This window comes from Rhopalosiphum maidis, chromosome 3, assembly GCF_003676215.2.
Source record: "Rhopalosiphum maidis isolate BTI-1 chromosome 3, ASM367621v3, whole genome shotgun sequence".
Classification (NCBI taxonomy): Eukaryota; Metazoa; Arthropoda; class Insecta; order Hemiptera; family Aphididae; genus Rhopalosiphum; species Rhopalosiphum maidis.
In genome coordinates, this window is record NC_040879.1 from 71999725 (window position 1) to 72018525 (window position 18801).

Genomic DNA, 18801 nt, shown 5'->3' on the forward strand with positions numbered 1-18801 from the left:
TTTCGGCATATTTGATGAATTTGTAAAGTTTTCATTGAACAAAATCGTGCTATTAAATGATATTAATTAATATAATATTAAATTTTAATTGCAGTTATATAGATTATTATTGATTGATTATAACAATTTAATACTTCATTCTAAAATCCAAATATATTTTTATGTAGAATTTAGAAAATTATATTAATTAAACATTATTTCTGAATAGGAGTCGTGTACGTAAATTATTTAGTCACAGTATACATAATATTTAGTTAAATTCGGTCAAACATTTTAGCTTAGAACCTGAAAACAAATGAGGCAAATCGTTATAGATGCATCCACGCTACGAAATATATTTCCAAGATGTTATCTGCATAATATCAGCTGATGGGCTCTGAATTACAAACAGCAAGTGTAATAATATAGGTACTCCAGATCGGAACGAACAATACAACACTTATTAGTGCGCACATATAAAGCCATTTATCCACTCAGATTTTAAAATTCAAAGGACTTTCAGAGTATTCTACTACAACTGAATATCCCTATATACTATATAGTTTATATGAACACAAACTAATAGCAAAAAGCCAATATATACATACATCAAGTCCATTACCGTATAGTAATAGATATTGACATCGATTCGTCACAACTATATAATATTAAAACGATGTTCGGTTTGAAATTGAACCTAATATATTTAGTCATCTGAGTGTACTATCGATGAAATCGTCGATGCAATAATAATTTATAAACGTCAAGTACATAAATAATACGAATGAACGAAAAAATATGATTTTACATACAAGGGAAAATACACTTTTGTGTTTATTACGACTGGGCATTTAAACAAACCACAAAAAGTACTGCATTGTTATATACTATATCAAATAAAAACCATCTTTAAAAAAAGTATTATTTTCTTAATGAGGGAATAAAAGTATTTAATTCCTTTGGTGCTCGTAAGAAAGTAAATTAATGAAAACGGACCAAGCAGAGGGAGAAAAATCGTAACGCCCAAGTCGGAGATACAATTAAATTGATAAGCGCGGTGGCAGGGTTGTATGGCAGAAAAGTTAGTGTATATACGTAGGAAACGGTACAGGATAGCAACAAACTTTTGCTCTTTTATCGAATTTTGAACGAAACTGATATAATAAGTTTGTAATATTGATATGCTTCGTCCTAATACACATGTTTCGCTACCTACTCGCTTGGTAGTGAAGCATTTTTTCTATAACATTGGCCATTCGCTTTTGATTTAACAAACGATTTTCATTAAATAAAATTGCAACAGTCGGCACGGGTTCAGTTTATATATTACTTTACCGAAAGCAATATTTGTGTAATAATGCGAATACAATACAAACATATAGCGGTGTATATGGATGTGTGTGTCCTGTACAATACGTATATTTAATATAAGATTACAAGTTTGATATCCTATAATATATTATTCTTACGATAAGAATGATCATACTATGTTATATTATAATACATAGTATATGTAATCTATAATCTATCTAACTTACATTGTAGGAACACTAAATGATTCAAATTCTATTCAATATTTTTCTATTTATTAAAGAAGATTTTAGTATGGAAATACTAATTTAATTTTGGTACTACCAAGTAGTATAAGTCGCAAAAACAACTTTTTAGTAGAGTGGTCACCCATCTGAGAACGAATAAAGGAAAAATTGCGAACTTATAAGTACATTCCGTACCACAACACTAAAAACTTCATGCAACTTCTTTATAATATAAAATTATTTAGATTTATTATATCTACCTACAGTTAATTTAATTTATTTTTTATGTTTGTATCTGCATGTAGGAATATTATAAAAATTTAATACAAAATTGCATAGTGAAACACTGACACGTGAAACTTGTTTTAAAATTGTGCAGATAAAGTATATTGACTATTTGTATTTGTATTTAATCTGAATAGTATGTATATATATTGTGTGCGTGCGTGGGTACACGAACTAGCGTGAGTCTTTTGACAGTTATGAACTAAAAATGAATGTAGGTTGATTTTTGATTTTTTTTTTTTTTAATTAAAACTGAAGAGTTGCCATAAATAGTTTAAAACGTTTCATTTAGCTGGCAATTTAAGCGTTAAAATCACTCTTTGAAGTGTGAGCTAACGTTATAATAAATATAAAATATATTGTTGCACATTTTAATTAATTAATTTAATTTTCGTACATAAAAAATGTATGCACTTAAAAATAAATATTAAATATATGATCAATATGACATGTATAGTCTATCTTATTTATAGAGTAATTAATTCTATGTATAATGTTACTATTGTAGTATAAGATGATACGGACATTATGAAACAAAATAACAACTACATTTGTTATATAATGAACTTAATTGGAATAAATAGGCAGTCATTTGTTAACAAAGTTACAGCTAGAAAGTAAATATTTAGTTGATCATGAAGTTGTATAGTATTGAAGAAGAAGAAGAATATAAAAAAATATGAATAAACAATTTTAACGTATAATTTGTAAGTAGTTTTCCCACGCTCATAATTTCATATTCTCTAAAAACGAACTTTTATATTATTCTTCTTTCATGTTTTTAAAGTAATCAACTTACTTTTTCTAATTTTGTTATTTTCAAATAAGTTTTAATTCTATGTTTGAACATAATACGTAATACGAATAATTAAGTTTGGAATTGTACAGGTGAATTATAACCATTATCAATATTAATATAAAAATACACAACGCGCGTATATAATAATATATAATTTATATTTACTGTTTAGTCTATCAGTGTATCGTGTTTATAGATAAAATTAAAAATTATAAAATTTGAAGTAAATTAAGTAAGATTCTATTTTACCTCACCATTTCATAACATTTATGTCAGTGATAATTTCGTAAAATGAATACGGACACTATTTATGGATTTTATGATTATTATTATTACTATTATTATTTGGCTTTTTATATGCATAGTCATAAATGCTCAGAATGGCAAAAAAAAAAAATAAATGATGAGAGAACGTGCATGAAACAAATCTCAAAATGACTCCCTCGAGGCGGTTTGTTCCTTGTCGCTACGATACCATTGTATTTATTTTTATTTTATTTTTTGTTACGTGTTGTGGGAAATAGAGTTTAGAATGACAAAATTAAAAACAGATTTTGTGAAAAACGTATGTAACGTATATATTGGTTATTCTATTACAAACTAGTATATATAACATAATATATTCATGTTTGAATGTTATTAGTATATGATATATTAATGATATATTATAATTAATTTAAATACAAACAAATAACATTTTTTATTTTAAAAATAATAATAGATGACAAAACTAATAATGTATTATTATTCGATAATTTTTTTGAAGTGTATAGAAGTATTAATGCAATTTTAGATTTAACAGACATGTAATCAAAGTAGTATAATGAGTTAGGTTAGGAAAGTTACTGAAATTAGTGCAATGAAAAAAAAATGTGATACTATTATAACAATCAAGATTAAAAATTTTGCTGTTAGTTGTTAGTAATTTATCAAGTGTATCGTTTTCTTCTGCTCTAGCAAATGGAAAGGAAAAAATGATTAAAGAACAGAAAGAGCAAATGGTGTAGTAGAAAAAGAATATAATCCCTTCATTCTTTGTACAAGATGGGAATATAGGACTTTTTTCCTTATCGGCTTTTTTCCCCTTCACACTTTTCTTTAGTAATAGTAAAGTCTACCGTCGGATAAGACGATAAACAATATTATCAGAAAAACCAAATGCAAATAACCCTCGTTATGTGTCGAGGGTTTTCAGACCTACCAAAGACAATTTTACTCAGAAATGAAAATGTTTCGTCTCAGTTTTGGTTTATTGTTTTCATTATTCCTCGTTATTATATAGTAAGAGATAATTAACATATAAATCGTTAAACATTTTCTTTTTTATTATTTGATAGTTACATGGATTAAATGTTTATATTGTATAGCAAACGCCATATACAATAATTAATATGATTTATACAACCACTCTTATCTTATTCAAAGTTACAATATTTAAATTAACTATAGAAAATAAAATCACTACTTATATATTATATATTTTATAATTTAAAGGACGAAACATAAATTAAAAATTAATATTTTATCAAGTTTTCAAACCATTACAATATGATTCTATGTTATTTTTAAATAAATAAACATGAATCGAATTAAATTAGTTTTAAAAATAAAATTAGCATATTTAATAATAATTTTAGTATATACAAAAACAAATAGTCGTTATAGGTTTTTTTGAAAAAAATGATAAAAATAACCGAATTAAAATTAACCACAAATATGTAAAAGATAAAAATGCATTACAAATTGAATTTATACGATTACAAATATTTACTTTACTAGTTGTTATAATTGTTGTAGGTATAAAGCTATAGTTTAGAAACAAATTATAACAGCATTATTCGATAAATTTATCGTATATTTAATGAAAACGGAAAGAGTCACAATACTAGAAATAATAATATAAATAATACGTATAATTTTAAGTTTTTACACAAAGAAATAATAGAATATAATATCACTGAATTAATTTCATTACACTGGACGTTGGATGTATTTTTAGAATACTAAATTCTACACAATATTATAAGTGAATAACGTTAGAGGGCTAACAATCTATCATCAAAATTGAAAGCTTTAAGATTTTATAATGAATTAAATTATAAATGAAACTCAGACAGTTAGTTCTAGATTATCAGGGTTAATACAATGAATTAGAAGCCATGTAAATGTGCTAGAATTACCAGCCAGTCTCAATACATCCATATACCCATCATTAATAACCTTCATGTATCCATCATTAATAACCAACTAATGAATGAATTAACAAAGAATATTTAACAGAATTAATGTTATTTACTTATTTTCTATGAAAATATGTGCAAATATTAGGAAACAATAAATTTAATTAACATTTATGCTCAAAAACGGAAGCTCCAAAATTACCTAAACAATAATTTTTTATTTGATAACTACCACTTATACAGAGTACAATACGCGAGATTGTAAAAGTTACTAGGTATATAATAATATTACCTTTGTAAATACAATAAGATTTATGTTCATACACCTAGTTCATTAAAATCGTCAAATTTTACGTTGTGTTTCACAATACCATCAAAATATTAAAATATTATTATGAAATATAAAAATATTTATAACCTATTACAATTTATAAAGGTAAATATTTAAATAAATATAAAGATAAATAATTATATACACTGCTCATAGAATAAGCAAATAAAAATTAATCAAATCCTAAAAATAATATTTTTATTATATTTTATTTTTATTATTATTTATCAAGCAAATAAAACAGAATTAAAATTGACGGGGTTTGATCTTTACTGGGTATGAGCATTTTTTAAAAAGTTAAATCATTAAACTTAAAATATTGTGATTAATATTTAATTCTAGGTACTCCCACCTATTCACCTATTACAATTTATATTTACATTAGTTACCTATAAAAATATTGACAAACAATCATAACAATAATAAATTATACCATGAAAATTAATATTTTCATGAAATAAAAGTAGCCTTGAGGTACTATCATTAAACATAATATTTCAATTTTATATTAAATAGTATTTACGTTTTTATTTTATACGTAGCACAATGCGGAATATTCATAAAAAAATCCTATCCAGTAAAATACTGATACATTATTGACCAATTAAATTTTAAAACATAAAATACAATATTTTTCTTTTGTAAAATAATACTCTATAATGATAAAAAAAATAAATTACCACGTGTTATTCCTATTATCAATATTTTAATTTGTGGAAAAACTACATTCGCATTTATAGAAAAAAAATTATGGTTGCATTAAATTAAACTTTAATTTACTATTTGAAAAATTATTCAAAAAATATATATATATATATATATTTATATATGAATTTTGTGGAAAATATTAGTCCAAGTCACAGGTAATGATCGTGTTCGAGACACTCGTGATAGATGACTATCTCATTCACGCTCCATACTAATCCTACCTGTCTCAACGAAAGCTCAATATCACGTCTTATTAAACTCTAAAAGTATCTTACGCCCTTGCCTTAAAAATGATCATTGAAGTACAGCGAAACCCAGATAGGGGGCGTAGTTTGAGTATGTTGATTGATCGACAGTACCCGGAGATGACACCATATTCAGTGCCACAGGGCGTGTTTAATGATAACAAAGCTAGGAAGCAAAGAAATGCGAATGGGGGTGGATAAAAAAAAAACTGTGACTAAGTCTAGATGAATCGTTGAACAGTTTTTGACGTGTCTTTATACTGAAAACCTTAGATGTTCCACTATTACGTACGCAATGAATACAAGTGAATCTAAATGCAAAAAGTTTTAAAAGTGAACTTGAACAAAATTTATAAAAATATTAATAATAATAACATAAATAAGTTTTAAAATATGTAGTATGATAAATTTTAAATATTTGAAAAAAATATATTTTAAAGAAATTACATTAATATTTTGAATTATAAATGATTGTATAAACAAACAAAATACATTTTACAGTTTATTTTATAAATTACATTATAAAAATGCACATGGCGAAATATCAAAATACCTATATGAGAAGTACAAAAAAAAAAAAAAACTCATATTATTCATAAAGCAAAATTTATTATAGATATTTAAAATATTTTTGACACCTTAAAAAGAATTTAAATCTTTGAAAGGGAAATAAAGTCAAAACAATCAACTATCTTAAACAAGTTAGCGTATATTGCATTTTGTAAATCAATTTCTGATTTTACTTTCCAAAAAAACTGATATCTCAAGTATCTTATACCCTCTCATCAGAGGACACCAGTCCTGTATAATTTAATACTATGGTAAAAGCCACATTTTTTGTTCAACATTATGGTTTTAAATTTCATAATATTGGGTATAAAAATGATTGTTTAAGCCAAATAAGAGAAAATCTATTATTAATAAATATTATATACATATATCTATTTTAAAATAAAAAAAAAATTAAATCTTGATAGGTAAATTGTAATAAGATAACATAATATAAATTATATTAACCGTTTAACTGTTAAACAGCCGAGTGAGAGCAATGTTGACTCCCCCCACCTCTTTTTACACAAAATGAGATCTGTCTATAACAATAAGTTATGCACATATCGTTACTTATTTAAAATTTAGTTAATTAAATCATATTTTATTTATTTTCATAAATTAAAACAGATTAAAATAATTATATAGCTTAAAAAATTTCTCATTAAAGCTGTAGTGAGACATACGAGTAAAAATATACATATTTATTTTATAACTTTTAAATTAATATAAAAGCTATTTATTTATTCTTAAAGTATTTCAATTTTTAAGCACTTCATTATATTACAATACAAATTTATAAAAATTTATTATTTTAACATCTTACCTCGTCTTTTCCTTTGACTAAGCACATTTTGTAATCAGCATCAGTTGAGTGCCATTCCAATCTCTGAAAAAAAAAATAATAATAATAGTATTAAACGATATTATATAAAATATGATAATATACGTATTAGTCCGTAATCGAACATATCAAATGGGTATTAAATATGTGCTTATATAATGACAAAGAAACTTAAATTTAAAATATAGATGCTATAAAAACATACATGATAGAGTATGCACTATACCGAATCAACAAAATATGCATCATTATTATATCGTTTATGCCATGCTAGGAGATAGGGTATTCCAAAATTCCTTAAGATATCAAATAAAACATTTTTTTTTCATACTTTGATATACTGAGTACTATATTATTATATACAAAACGAGGAGATAATATCCATCTCTATGACCTAAATGTATAATATACGTAGAATAATACAATTGAAGATGACGACTGCATTTTATGACAAAATATATACCATCGCCATTACAAAGTTTAGTAATTTTAAAAGTCAACATAGCTCGATACACAATATATTTATGTGTGTGTGTGTGTGTTTGGAACAGACGAGGGTTTAGTGAGGTGAACTTTGCCGGAAGCTTCTGCTAACCGGAAGGAAATAGAAATCCGGTAAATGCTACCCTCCGTCTCTATCGTCAAAACCAAGAAATTCTTCGTGTAAATTTCTTGGCATAATGAACACGTAATCCCTATCTGCAAAGGGTGTATCATATTAGATTGTGCGAAACTTTCGGACAGCCCTGGCTTGACATCCGCGTTCTCCAATTAACCATATTACACGCCACGAGAAACATATGATTTCAGCAATCCCCTTAATGGTTAATTAACAAGAAACAATGGAAATTGAATATGCAGTCAATTCAAATGCTGATTACAATAACAGATGCGTGTTCTGTTCTAGTAGTTTTCATTGACAAATAAATTAATATATTAGTATACAACAAAATATAATTAAAAATGTAATGTATATTATAAAGACAAGGAAAAAAATCATTATTAATTCACAATTAAACACAGCATTACCTACATTTTTTTCAATATAAATATTTAAAATTAGTCTAAGTATTTTAAAATTTAAATTGGGTATAGAAAATAATAATTAAGTTCATAATTGAATATTTTAAGTTACTATAATGGATTTCAAATTATTAAAAATATAATAAAAACTTAAATTTACTGAGGATCATTATTCAACATTGAGTATAATAAATATCATAAAAAATTCACAATTTTAAATTTAATAAATTTTTTTTTCCGCTCAAAATCTAAATTTTGATTATGAATTTTATTCATATAGAGTGCATTATCATAACCTATACAATTAGAGCAAAGTTTACATTTTCAATAATGACTTTTTATATTTAAAATATAATAACATGTAAAAAAAAAACACTACATTATACATAGGTGCATATTTATAATTTAAAAATGTATATAATTCGAATCAATACGATATTATTTATTCGGATTTACAAAGATGTTGTTTCACTGTAATATGAAAACTGAATAATATAAATTCTTGAAAAAAGTAAAATAATAGTTGTATGTGCAATATGCACAACCAATTTTGTCGAAATTTATAAAAATTATCATTGTAGATACTTAAAATTCAGTCTAGAGATATGTACATATTATATAATATTTTAAGAATAGCAAATTGTATAAAAATAAAAAATAAATATATAACGTACAGGAATTAAAACAGTATACACGCTGTACAATTCACCCATTGTTTTTGTTCACCTGTCATCCCTCATTGTTTTGCATATCCATTCAATAGTTAAAAGGCCATACTAAATGAACCAATCAGAAATATGCAAGTTCAATAAACCTTTTTAAAATGTCAGAAGCGATACTAATGGACCAACCAGAACAAGCTTTTTATTTTTACACAATTAATGTTTCAAACAAAAAAATTTACAATACAAACAATACTATTTTATTGCAACGATCTTTAAAAGTTATATTTTTGCAGTTAAGCAATATTCTGCGATTTAAACAAACAATAATTGATAGCATTAGATGTATATATATATATATATCGTAACTGTTATTATAATGAAACTATATTAAACTAATTTGCATCCTAATATTTAAACTAACAAATATTTTCTTGCAAAATATATATTTCAAATTTGTTTGTAATTGTATTTCATTATTGTATGCATAAAACAAACCATAAAATATTATGAACAATGAACAAAGATACAACAGTTAAAGGAGTTAAAATAGATAAATTATACATCAACAAAGTGTTAAGTATGTAACAAAATTAATGATTTATCAAAGAATTTAATATAGTAATAATAACATGTATATTAAATATAAACTTTTTAATATTGTATCTTTATTGTGATTGACTGGTTACCACTGAAAATCAATTTTTAATATAATTGCTAATTTGTATAATTTAATAATAAACATAACAGGCATCTAATTCTAATAAAAAAAAATATATCTTGTTCCTTTTTAAAAATAATATTATACGCCAAAAATGATTAAAAAAAAAATATGCTTTCAGCGGAAATTTATTATCTCACATTAGATACCTGATAACTTATATTAAACGTTTAATTTTAACTCTAAATATATCGAATGTTGATGTACATTATAAAACTAATTATCTAATCGCTATATTTGCGAAATAATTGTATATCAAATTATAATTGCAATAACAATCAATATGACAAAGCTATTGTTATATTTTTTTAAATAGATTATTAAATATTAAAATCGAAATCATATAAGTTGTTTATGTACAAATAAATACAGCAATTCAATTGAATCAATTGTTTATGTTAATTTAAATGAAAACAAGGCACATAAACTATTAACATATGGTACTATTATAATATTTCAAGTCAGGCATAAATGACAAATATTGTTATATCTTTTTTATCAGATTAAACATGACAAATTCATAATATTAGATAAATAAATAGTATCGAATAACTGAATGAAAGCTAATTTTCATCCAACCGAATGTTGTATACTGTATAGAGGTGTAGAGATACATATACTTATGTTTAAGTTTTACTTAATTATAACTACATAACTGAAGTAAACAATTTTCGCGTATAAACATCAAACATAGTGCTAGTTTCTTATCCTAAATTTTTGTTCCAAAATAATGTTATACCAAAGTCCTTAGAATTAAACTTTGAAGTGCGTATAACTATTATAGTTAGGTAATTGAGTTGAGTCAATATTGAAAATGGCGATTTCTATTCATTTCATAATCTCTCTAACAACATTTCTGAGAATTCACGGCAATCGAAATTTAGTTAGTAGTACAACATAGCCACAACGACACCGCGGCAAGTTTAATCGCTGATTATAAATACGCCGCCATACGCCTAATCGCCTTTTAGTGATTATAATTACATAATATAATTAATACTCGAATAACATATATACGTACACCGTACAAGTGGGTATAAATAATTTATCTACTGTAACACATAACGGTATATATGGTTATAAATGTAACATAAAATACCTGACAAATTAATTTCACAAACGTATGACAAAATAAAAATTCGTTGAGTAAAAACTAAAAAAAAAAAAAAAAATTTATAATATCCATCTGTTTGCGGCCTCGTTTACGAAGCTCAGTAAGGCTCCGTTGTATGTTTTATGATTATCGATACTTTTTACTATACACTCACCCACACATACATTATGCACCAATTTCTGTCGAACCTTGAATATAATAAAATAAGTTGGAAATTTCGCCTCCAACAACCCCCTTGGCCAATTTCATCACGGGCACATGGGGGAGAGAGAGAGCGAGAAAGCAGCGGCATCCACCGATCTGAACTTGGGCCATTCTTTATAACGCGTGTACCGAATATATAGCTATCCCGACGTTACGAGATTAGCCGAAGGGAAAACTCAGCCCCGAACCACATCCACGTCTCAAACACCGCCACCTCCATACCCAAATGTTTTCCCCGTCTGGTTTCAGTACGCTCTTCGCGCCCGCTACCACCGACGCCGTCAACTAAGCGATTGTGTGGAAACATTATTGTTGTTTATATGTTATACTCACGCGGAACAGTGAGCGGGCGAGCCTGTGCGGCGGAGAGGATCTCATAGTCGTGTCGTATGCAAAACGGATGACATTAGAGAGTGATTTATTATGCATACATATATTTTTTTTTCCTCCGAAAATACGAGAGAGATGGAACGACGATCGAAACCGTAAGGGAGAAAGATATATATATATATGTGTGTGTGTGTGTGTGTCGAATAGCGCGAACTATATGTTCTTTATCGCACCGGAAAAATGCGCGTTCCATACTGCATCTCCACCAGCAACCATTAAAGAGACGGTTACGACATTATTATCATAACAAAATCGACAAAATAGACCAGGTTTTATCCACGGTTTTTTTTTTTTTTTTTTAATATTGACGTGATTTTTTTAAGAATAATCTTTTATGTGTTATAAAGAAGAGAAAAAAAACGAGAAACGAGCAAAAGCCACGCATTCGAGTATCGCACCGCACTAAACGACATATCGCGTAAAACGTACACGTATTTATTATCATTGCAACCGCCACGCGGCGACCTGGGTGAATTCATTTGTTCGTAATGCGAATATTAATATAAAAGAGTCAAAAGTTCATAGAGCGAGAGGGAAAGACAGAGCAAAGAATTTGAGATTTTTACCGAGTTTGGTGCGAATAAAACTTTGGCGAAACAGATGGCGTACACACTATATACGCGTCATCGTACACTCCACACGCCAACCCTACATATTAACAGTTCCCAAGTTTTTCGCGGTGGTGGTTTCTCCGCCACCAACGCGCATTATCGAGGCAAAGACTCGTTGGAATCGCATTTATATACGTAGATAATTATTATATTATTATTATTATTATTATCGACTTTAATTTATACGACTTTTATTTATCGTACAATATATATCAAATATGTTCAGGAAAGGACATACCCATTTAAAACATTGAAAGAAGAATACGATTTAAGGAGATTGGAAGCGGTGATTTTCTGTTTTTGGCTTACACGCATGGAACATAGGAAAAATAGCATATGTGCTTGACAAAAATTAAGATACTTCTAGTTGTTCGATTTAAAATATGTAAAGATGATTAAAATGGTATACAAATTTACTTTGCATTGGTCAAAGCATATTTTTAATATATTTAATAATAAAAATTGACAAATTTATAAAATGTAAAATATTTATTTTAAATAATAAAACAATCGGAAAAGTGCTTCGACCGATGCAAAGTAAACTTATATACCAATTAAAACATCTTTAAATATTTTAAATCGAACAACTAGAAGTACCTTAATTTTTGTCAGGCGTATAGCTATGTTCCACGTGTGTTAGACAAAGACAGAAAGTCACCGCTTCCAATCCCCTTAACTGGGTTTGTAAAACTATTTAAATGTATAAGCTTTATCAAAAACTAAACATTTAACTAAATCTCTGTCAATACGCATAATTGGTCGATTACAATCGTCTGTGTAATACTATATGGTAAATAGTAATGCAATAACGATGAAGAGTCATGTACACCGGTTAGTTAATACACGTTAATTTATTTGTTTGTGTTAATGTTCGGAAAAAAAAATGTCTTCGCGACACACCGTAAACGATATCGATTACACGCACCTATACAAACCTTGTGCATTATATACCTACATATATTTAATTGATAACGATTTTTTTTCTCTTTCCGCCATCCGACAGAGCGACCGTAACGACGCGTAAACAATACGGTGCGATGATAGTAATAATAATAATAAAAAATCAAAAAAAAAACGGTCTAATGGATTAATTTGAACTTTTAACGACAATGTCCGTATACATACGAGATGGCGGTGATCGCGTATTATTAGATTTATTTTACGCGTAACCCCTCTCTCACCATGACATATACACACATATACACGGCGATTTTGAACTCTCGACAGGCCGGCTGGTTGGTCATCCAGCACTGGGGGCGAAGAGGTCGAACACAAACATTTGCATTCCATGTTGACAATATTCACGCGGACACCACTGGCGCACGCGCGTTCACCCATAAGTACATTACAGCGACATTATATTTATGTGAAATGTGCACACACAACCGCCAATTCTTCCCCTCCGGTCGTCATCGCCGTCGTCACTGCGCCCTGTGTCCATTTAGTGGGTAAAACGGTTTTTGGACGAGTTTGTAGTGAGCGGATGATGGTGGGGTGGTGAGGAATCGAAAAGGCCATCAATTATGCGCGAAACGTGCGCTTTATATGTATTTGCTCCCCGTCCCCCCGTCAACTATAACTGGTACGCGCGTGAACGGTCAGCGCCACCACAGCCGACACTGCCGACGACGAAATTAATGCGAACGACGAGACAAATGAATGACATTTTGCCATTTTGGAATTCGATGAACAAAAAAAAAAATTCAAACAGAGAACAAAAATATTGAAAAAATTATTTACAACTAGGTCACATCACTAGTGTATGTATATACAGTACAGACATTACAGTACAACGGTCGTACACGATATTTATTACACATGTTTATGTATATAATTCGGGCGTACAAAATACGTGCGTTCACGCATCGCCATAACACGAATAAAATTGTTTAACAATAACGACCTTATATAATAAATACCAAAAATAGTTTTCTATTATGACACAATAAATGTTATGGAAATATCACATATTTTATTCCTGAAGTTATTTACGGTTGTCTCGAAGTTAAAAAAATAATAATAATGCTATAACTTGACTGCGATATATTTAGATCTGCGAATTATTTATAGATAATACATGTTATGCATTTTGTTATTTTCAAAATACATACGTGGAAAAACCGTTGGATTTTAATGTATAATAAAAGATAATTATTTTAAACAGATCGTCATATTAGGAATATAACTTAATCGGAGTGGAATAAACGTGGAATTTATTTAAACATAATACAATTTTATTTTTTATTCTAAGCAGAAACTACGTGAGATATCGTGTTATAGATATTAAGACTTAATACTTTTTTTTTAGTCCTGGCATTTTTTCTTATTTCCATCATCTATTATATATATATATATATAGTACCAATATAACTAATATAACTACCATCTATGCCCATGAACCGTATATAAATGAATAAACAAATGCACTGAACAATAATAGACGTATAATATTGTTATGCATGGTTTTAACAAGGTTACAGCTAATGCGAATGATACCCCTCTATCCCCCCCCCCGAAACAAAATTATTAAGTTCTTATTTTTATTATTAAATGGTTCAGAAAAACGATTAAAAATCGTGACAAATAAAACGTAGACCATATTAAAAAAAAAAAAAAAAAAAAAAAAATGGAACTGCAATTTTTGTTTTATTATATTCTTTAAAATATTAAACTACTTGTGTATAATTTCTTTACTTAGAATTAATATATAAGTACTGCGTGTTAACCATACAAAGTGATAAAATAACTCATCATTTATGCTCACCGCCACTTTTATATTTAAATTTTGATTTAAATAAAACACTTATATATACTTAAATATTAAATTATAGTAAAAAAATTTCTTGAAATTGTTTTTATATTACTTAAGCAGTGTACTGTAATGATATATTTTTTTTTAAATAAGACCTATTTTTTTTTACTTTTAATTATTTTGTGACTACATTTTTTTTAAATACTCAATAGTAGGTTTATTTAACTCAAAATACGATCAAGTAGTTTCTCAGCCAGTTATTAAAATTTAATACTAAAAATCGTAATCCTTAATGTTGGTTTTATAAAAAAATAAAATAAATAAAATCTATTATTTATTAATTTATTATAGTTGGACCAATTTTATGAAATAAATCAATAGAAGTTTCAAATTGCAATAGCCTTCATTTCTCCTATTTTGCTTAGTGTACAAAGTCCAATAAATCAAATCTACTCATTCTAATTTTATCTTTATAAATTAACATTTTCAGAAAAATTATTTACCAAATACTTTACAATGGAATAGGGGAAAGATTCTTATATTAAAATAACAATTGTAAACCTTAGCAAGATAATCATTAAGTAGTATAAACAATATCAACGATTTTTAAATAAAGTCTTGAAGTATATTTAAAAATTCGAAAAATCAATAATATGAATAAGATTATAATTAAATGAAAAATTGAAGTAGGCATTCTTGATGAATTACCTTGTTTAATAAAATATACATACTTTATACCCAATACACATTATACATAATAAATATTAATGCATAAATGGTCAATGCATAAATCAGGAAAAGTCCTGTATTTGTTTGGGCACCCCTAACATCAAACTATATAAATCAAGCTCTAAGTAAACAGTATGCATTTTAATATATTATCCTATTACGCTACACGCCATTAAATTGATAAGGAAATGTTAACGTTGAAGAGTATATTTGATTTTAAGATCTCAGTAACATCCTTTTACTACTATAATTTGCTACGTATATAGTAATGAACGATTATTCAATGTGACATGTAGGTGATGGTTTCACTTAAGTTATAAGTTTCGTTTTATAATTTGTTTTCATACATTTATAACTACTATCATGACATGTTATAAAGTCGAACGTTGTATTTCAATCAAAAACTGTACCCAAATCTTGAGAAAAAAGTTAAATAATATTATACCGTAATGAAAACACGAGAGGAAATCCGTCCATGATTGATAAAACTTTCTCTTCTTAAGCTCAAAAGTTTTTGACGGTAATTTTCTTGACATACCTACATGTTCATAAAAACACAAATATAATGTCTCAAATTGCGAGCGTATATTCAAAACGTGAGACTATACCTAATATGTATAACAACAAAACGATTTCGAAAACTTCCATTAGCGGCGCCTTTCGTAGGGACAGACAATAATGCGAAACGATCGATTCCGCTAGAGTTTGCCCAAACGTCGAGTTATCATTGCCGTTTTTTTTTAGTATTATTACATCACACGACGATACGAGAGCGAATCGACTGCATTGGGCACAATAAAACCCGGAGTTATAAGAACAAGACACCGTGGCGGTTGTTATTGTTGGCACAGTGAAAGAGATCGTTTGTAATATCCGGGACGACGATGGAACTGCATACACTATGCTAACGGTTTAAAGAGCTGGACCGCACTGATAAAAGGTCGGCGTAAAAACAAAATGGCCGTCGACGGTCTGTATAAAATCGGACGACAAAAACAGTGAACGACATTGTCGGAGATCGTTTGCTGCCCAATAATCGACCACCGCCAACATTTCCGCGTGACCGATTTTCCTCTATGTCACTCCACCTCTCCAGCAGAATATATATATATAAATAACAATAACAAAAATTTCGTCGTAAGCTCGTTAATTCCAGATCCTGACCAAAGGTCTACTATTCATACATACATATATATATATATATGTGCGTGTGTGTGTGTGTGTAAATGTGTAAGCATACAATGCTTTACTATGATAATATTAATTATTATTATGATATTATTCTCTCGAATTAATACCAATTGTCTTTTGCGTGTACGCGAACGTGTTATTACCGTTATTGTTATGACTATTATGATTATTACTGTTTTTATGCGTGCGCAGTCTCTTTACGCGCACGATTAAATTCCACCACCGACGTATACCGCGGTATTTTACAAAACAAAAAGGTTCATAACACAAAGGTAACTTTATAGTTTTATATATACAACAATACTTTTATTAACATTAATAAAAAAAAAAAAAAAAAATGAGTAAAATGTAAACCATGTGCATTTCAGTAATTCGACAAAGTTATAAAATAATAAAAAAAAAAAAAAAAACTTTATAATTTCACGAGACCAAACCAGTATGTATACCTAATATTTAAAAATATGTATAAAATTATCAATTATTAATGGCCTACGTTCAGCTGACGATCTTGTAATCGGTATACACCAAACAGCTTTAACTACAAAATATTGGTATCTAATGAATATAAACCACGAGGTCAATTGAATAACTTAAAAAGTATTTTAAACATATTTTATGCAGTATATACATAGACCGGATTCACTAGGTTATTTGAATCGCTCTGTACAATGTTTTCAGTCCGTCGCGATCGATATTACGCCCCCTTCTCCTAGTTGTTAGCGTCTCAAGACGATGTTGCCAGTTGAGTATTTCCGAACGCACAAAAATCCGTATGCAACTACTTATTTGTTACCCATATTTTATTATTCTCATTTTTTCAACAGCTAATACTACAACTCGTTTCTTTTGTATTCTTTTGTATCTGCCATTACTAAATATTTGAATAGTATTTTTTTTTCATTTTTATTTCTTATTCCCATGTTCCAAACAATTAACTTAAGTAAGCATATTAATGGGACTTAATAAAATCATGAATAAAGCATTGTATCTTATAATTAAATGTTCTAATAAATACTGAATACTTACACAAATTCGAAAGTCATATAAGTATGGTAATGAATAAATTATATTAAATACTAAAATAATATATATTATAACAATAATTCAACTTATTCACAATTTTTTAAACGCATATCTGAAAATTAATAAAAAGACTTGAAATAAAATATGGTCCTTACTTAACTAATATAAAACTAATTGAAAATATTGAAATTTTAAATTATCCTTCACAGATATGATAGTATGCTTTTATATTAATTTGTTCAGATCGTAAATTATTTATGATTGTATGTAGTTATATAACCTACCTATAATATAACAGTATAATCTAGCATCACAAAAACCTTTTTTTTGTTTCGCTTATGTCTGTGCAATACATTGAAAGATCAAAGAACTGGTCATTTAATTTTAATAACAATATTTTATACCTCATCTTCGCGTATGGTGTCAATATTATAATCTATAGGTTTTTTTATTATTATATTTAATGCTGTCCTAATTTTGAAATAATGATTATTATTGTTGATATTTTTATATGATATAGAAATTGTATAAAAATTAGTTTAATGATACGATTCATCAACATCGTAAAAACGACACGCAAACGTCTCGTTTTATAATGTTCACGCAATATATACATTTGCAAACACAATCGGTATTAAATTTTTAATATTTAATTATTATCAGAAGATGAAATACAATCTTGAAAAGCTTAATAAAAGTATCTTATATTTTTTTTTCAAATATATTATGGTAATAAAAAAAACTCACTTGATTTTCGGACAGATCAGCCAAGCTTATGTTATATACCGCATTCCTGTTGAAAAAAAAAATAAAATGATTACAATAAACATACAACATATGGAAAATATACCAATTATTTCGAAATTAATTTAAAATTAGTATATATTTTTCATAACTAATTATTTCATAATATATTACAGTGA

The 18801-nt window shown here is 27.4% G+C and overlaps 1 protein-coding gene and 1 pseudogene across 1 annotated transcript in view; one reads left to right on the plus strand and one right to left on the minus strand.

Moving 5' to 3' along the window:
- The window catches only part of LOC113558299, a 3532-nt pseudogene extending 1999 nt beyond the window's left edge, over nucleotides 1–1533 (plus strand).
- A 5856-nt stretch (nucleotides 1534–7389) lies between these two features.
- Nucleotides 7390–18801, minus strand: part of LOC113558300 (semaphorin-1A-like) — a 32005-nt gene continuing 20593 nt past the window's right edge. Inside the window, exons 3-4 of the mRNA XM_026963769.1 lie at nucleotides 18626–18671; nucleotides 7390–7503 (exon numbers count right to left, since the gene is read on the minus strand). Of these exons, the coding sequence (XP_026819570.1) occupies nucleotides 7429–7503; nucleotides 18626–18671 (121 nt within the window). The 3' untranslated portion in view covers nucleotides 7390–7428. The remainder of the gene's footprint in view (nucleotides 7504–18625; nucleotides 18672–18801) is intronic.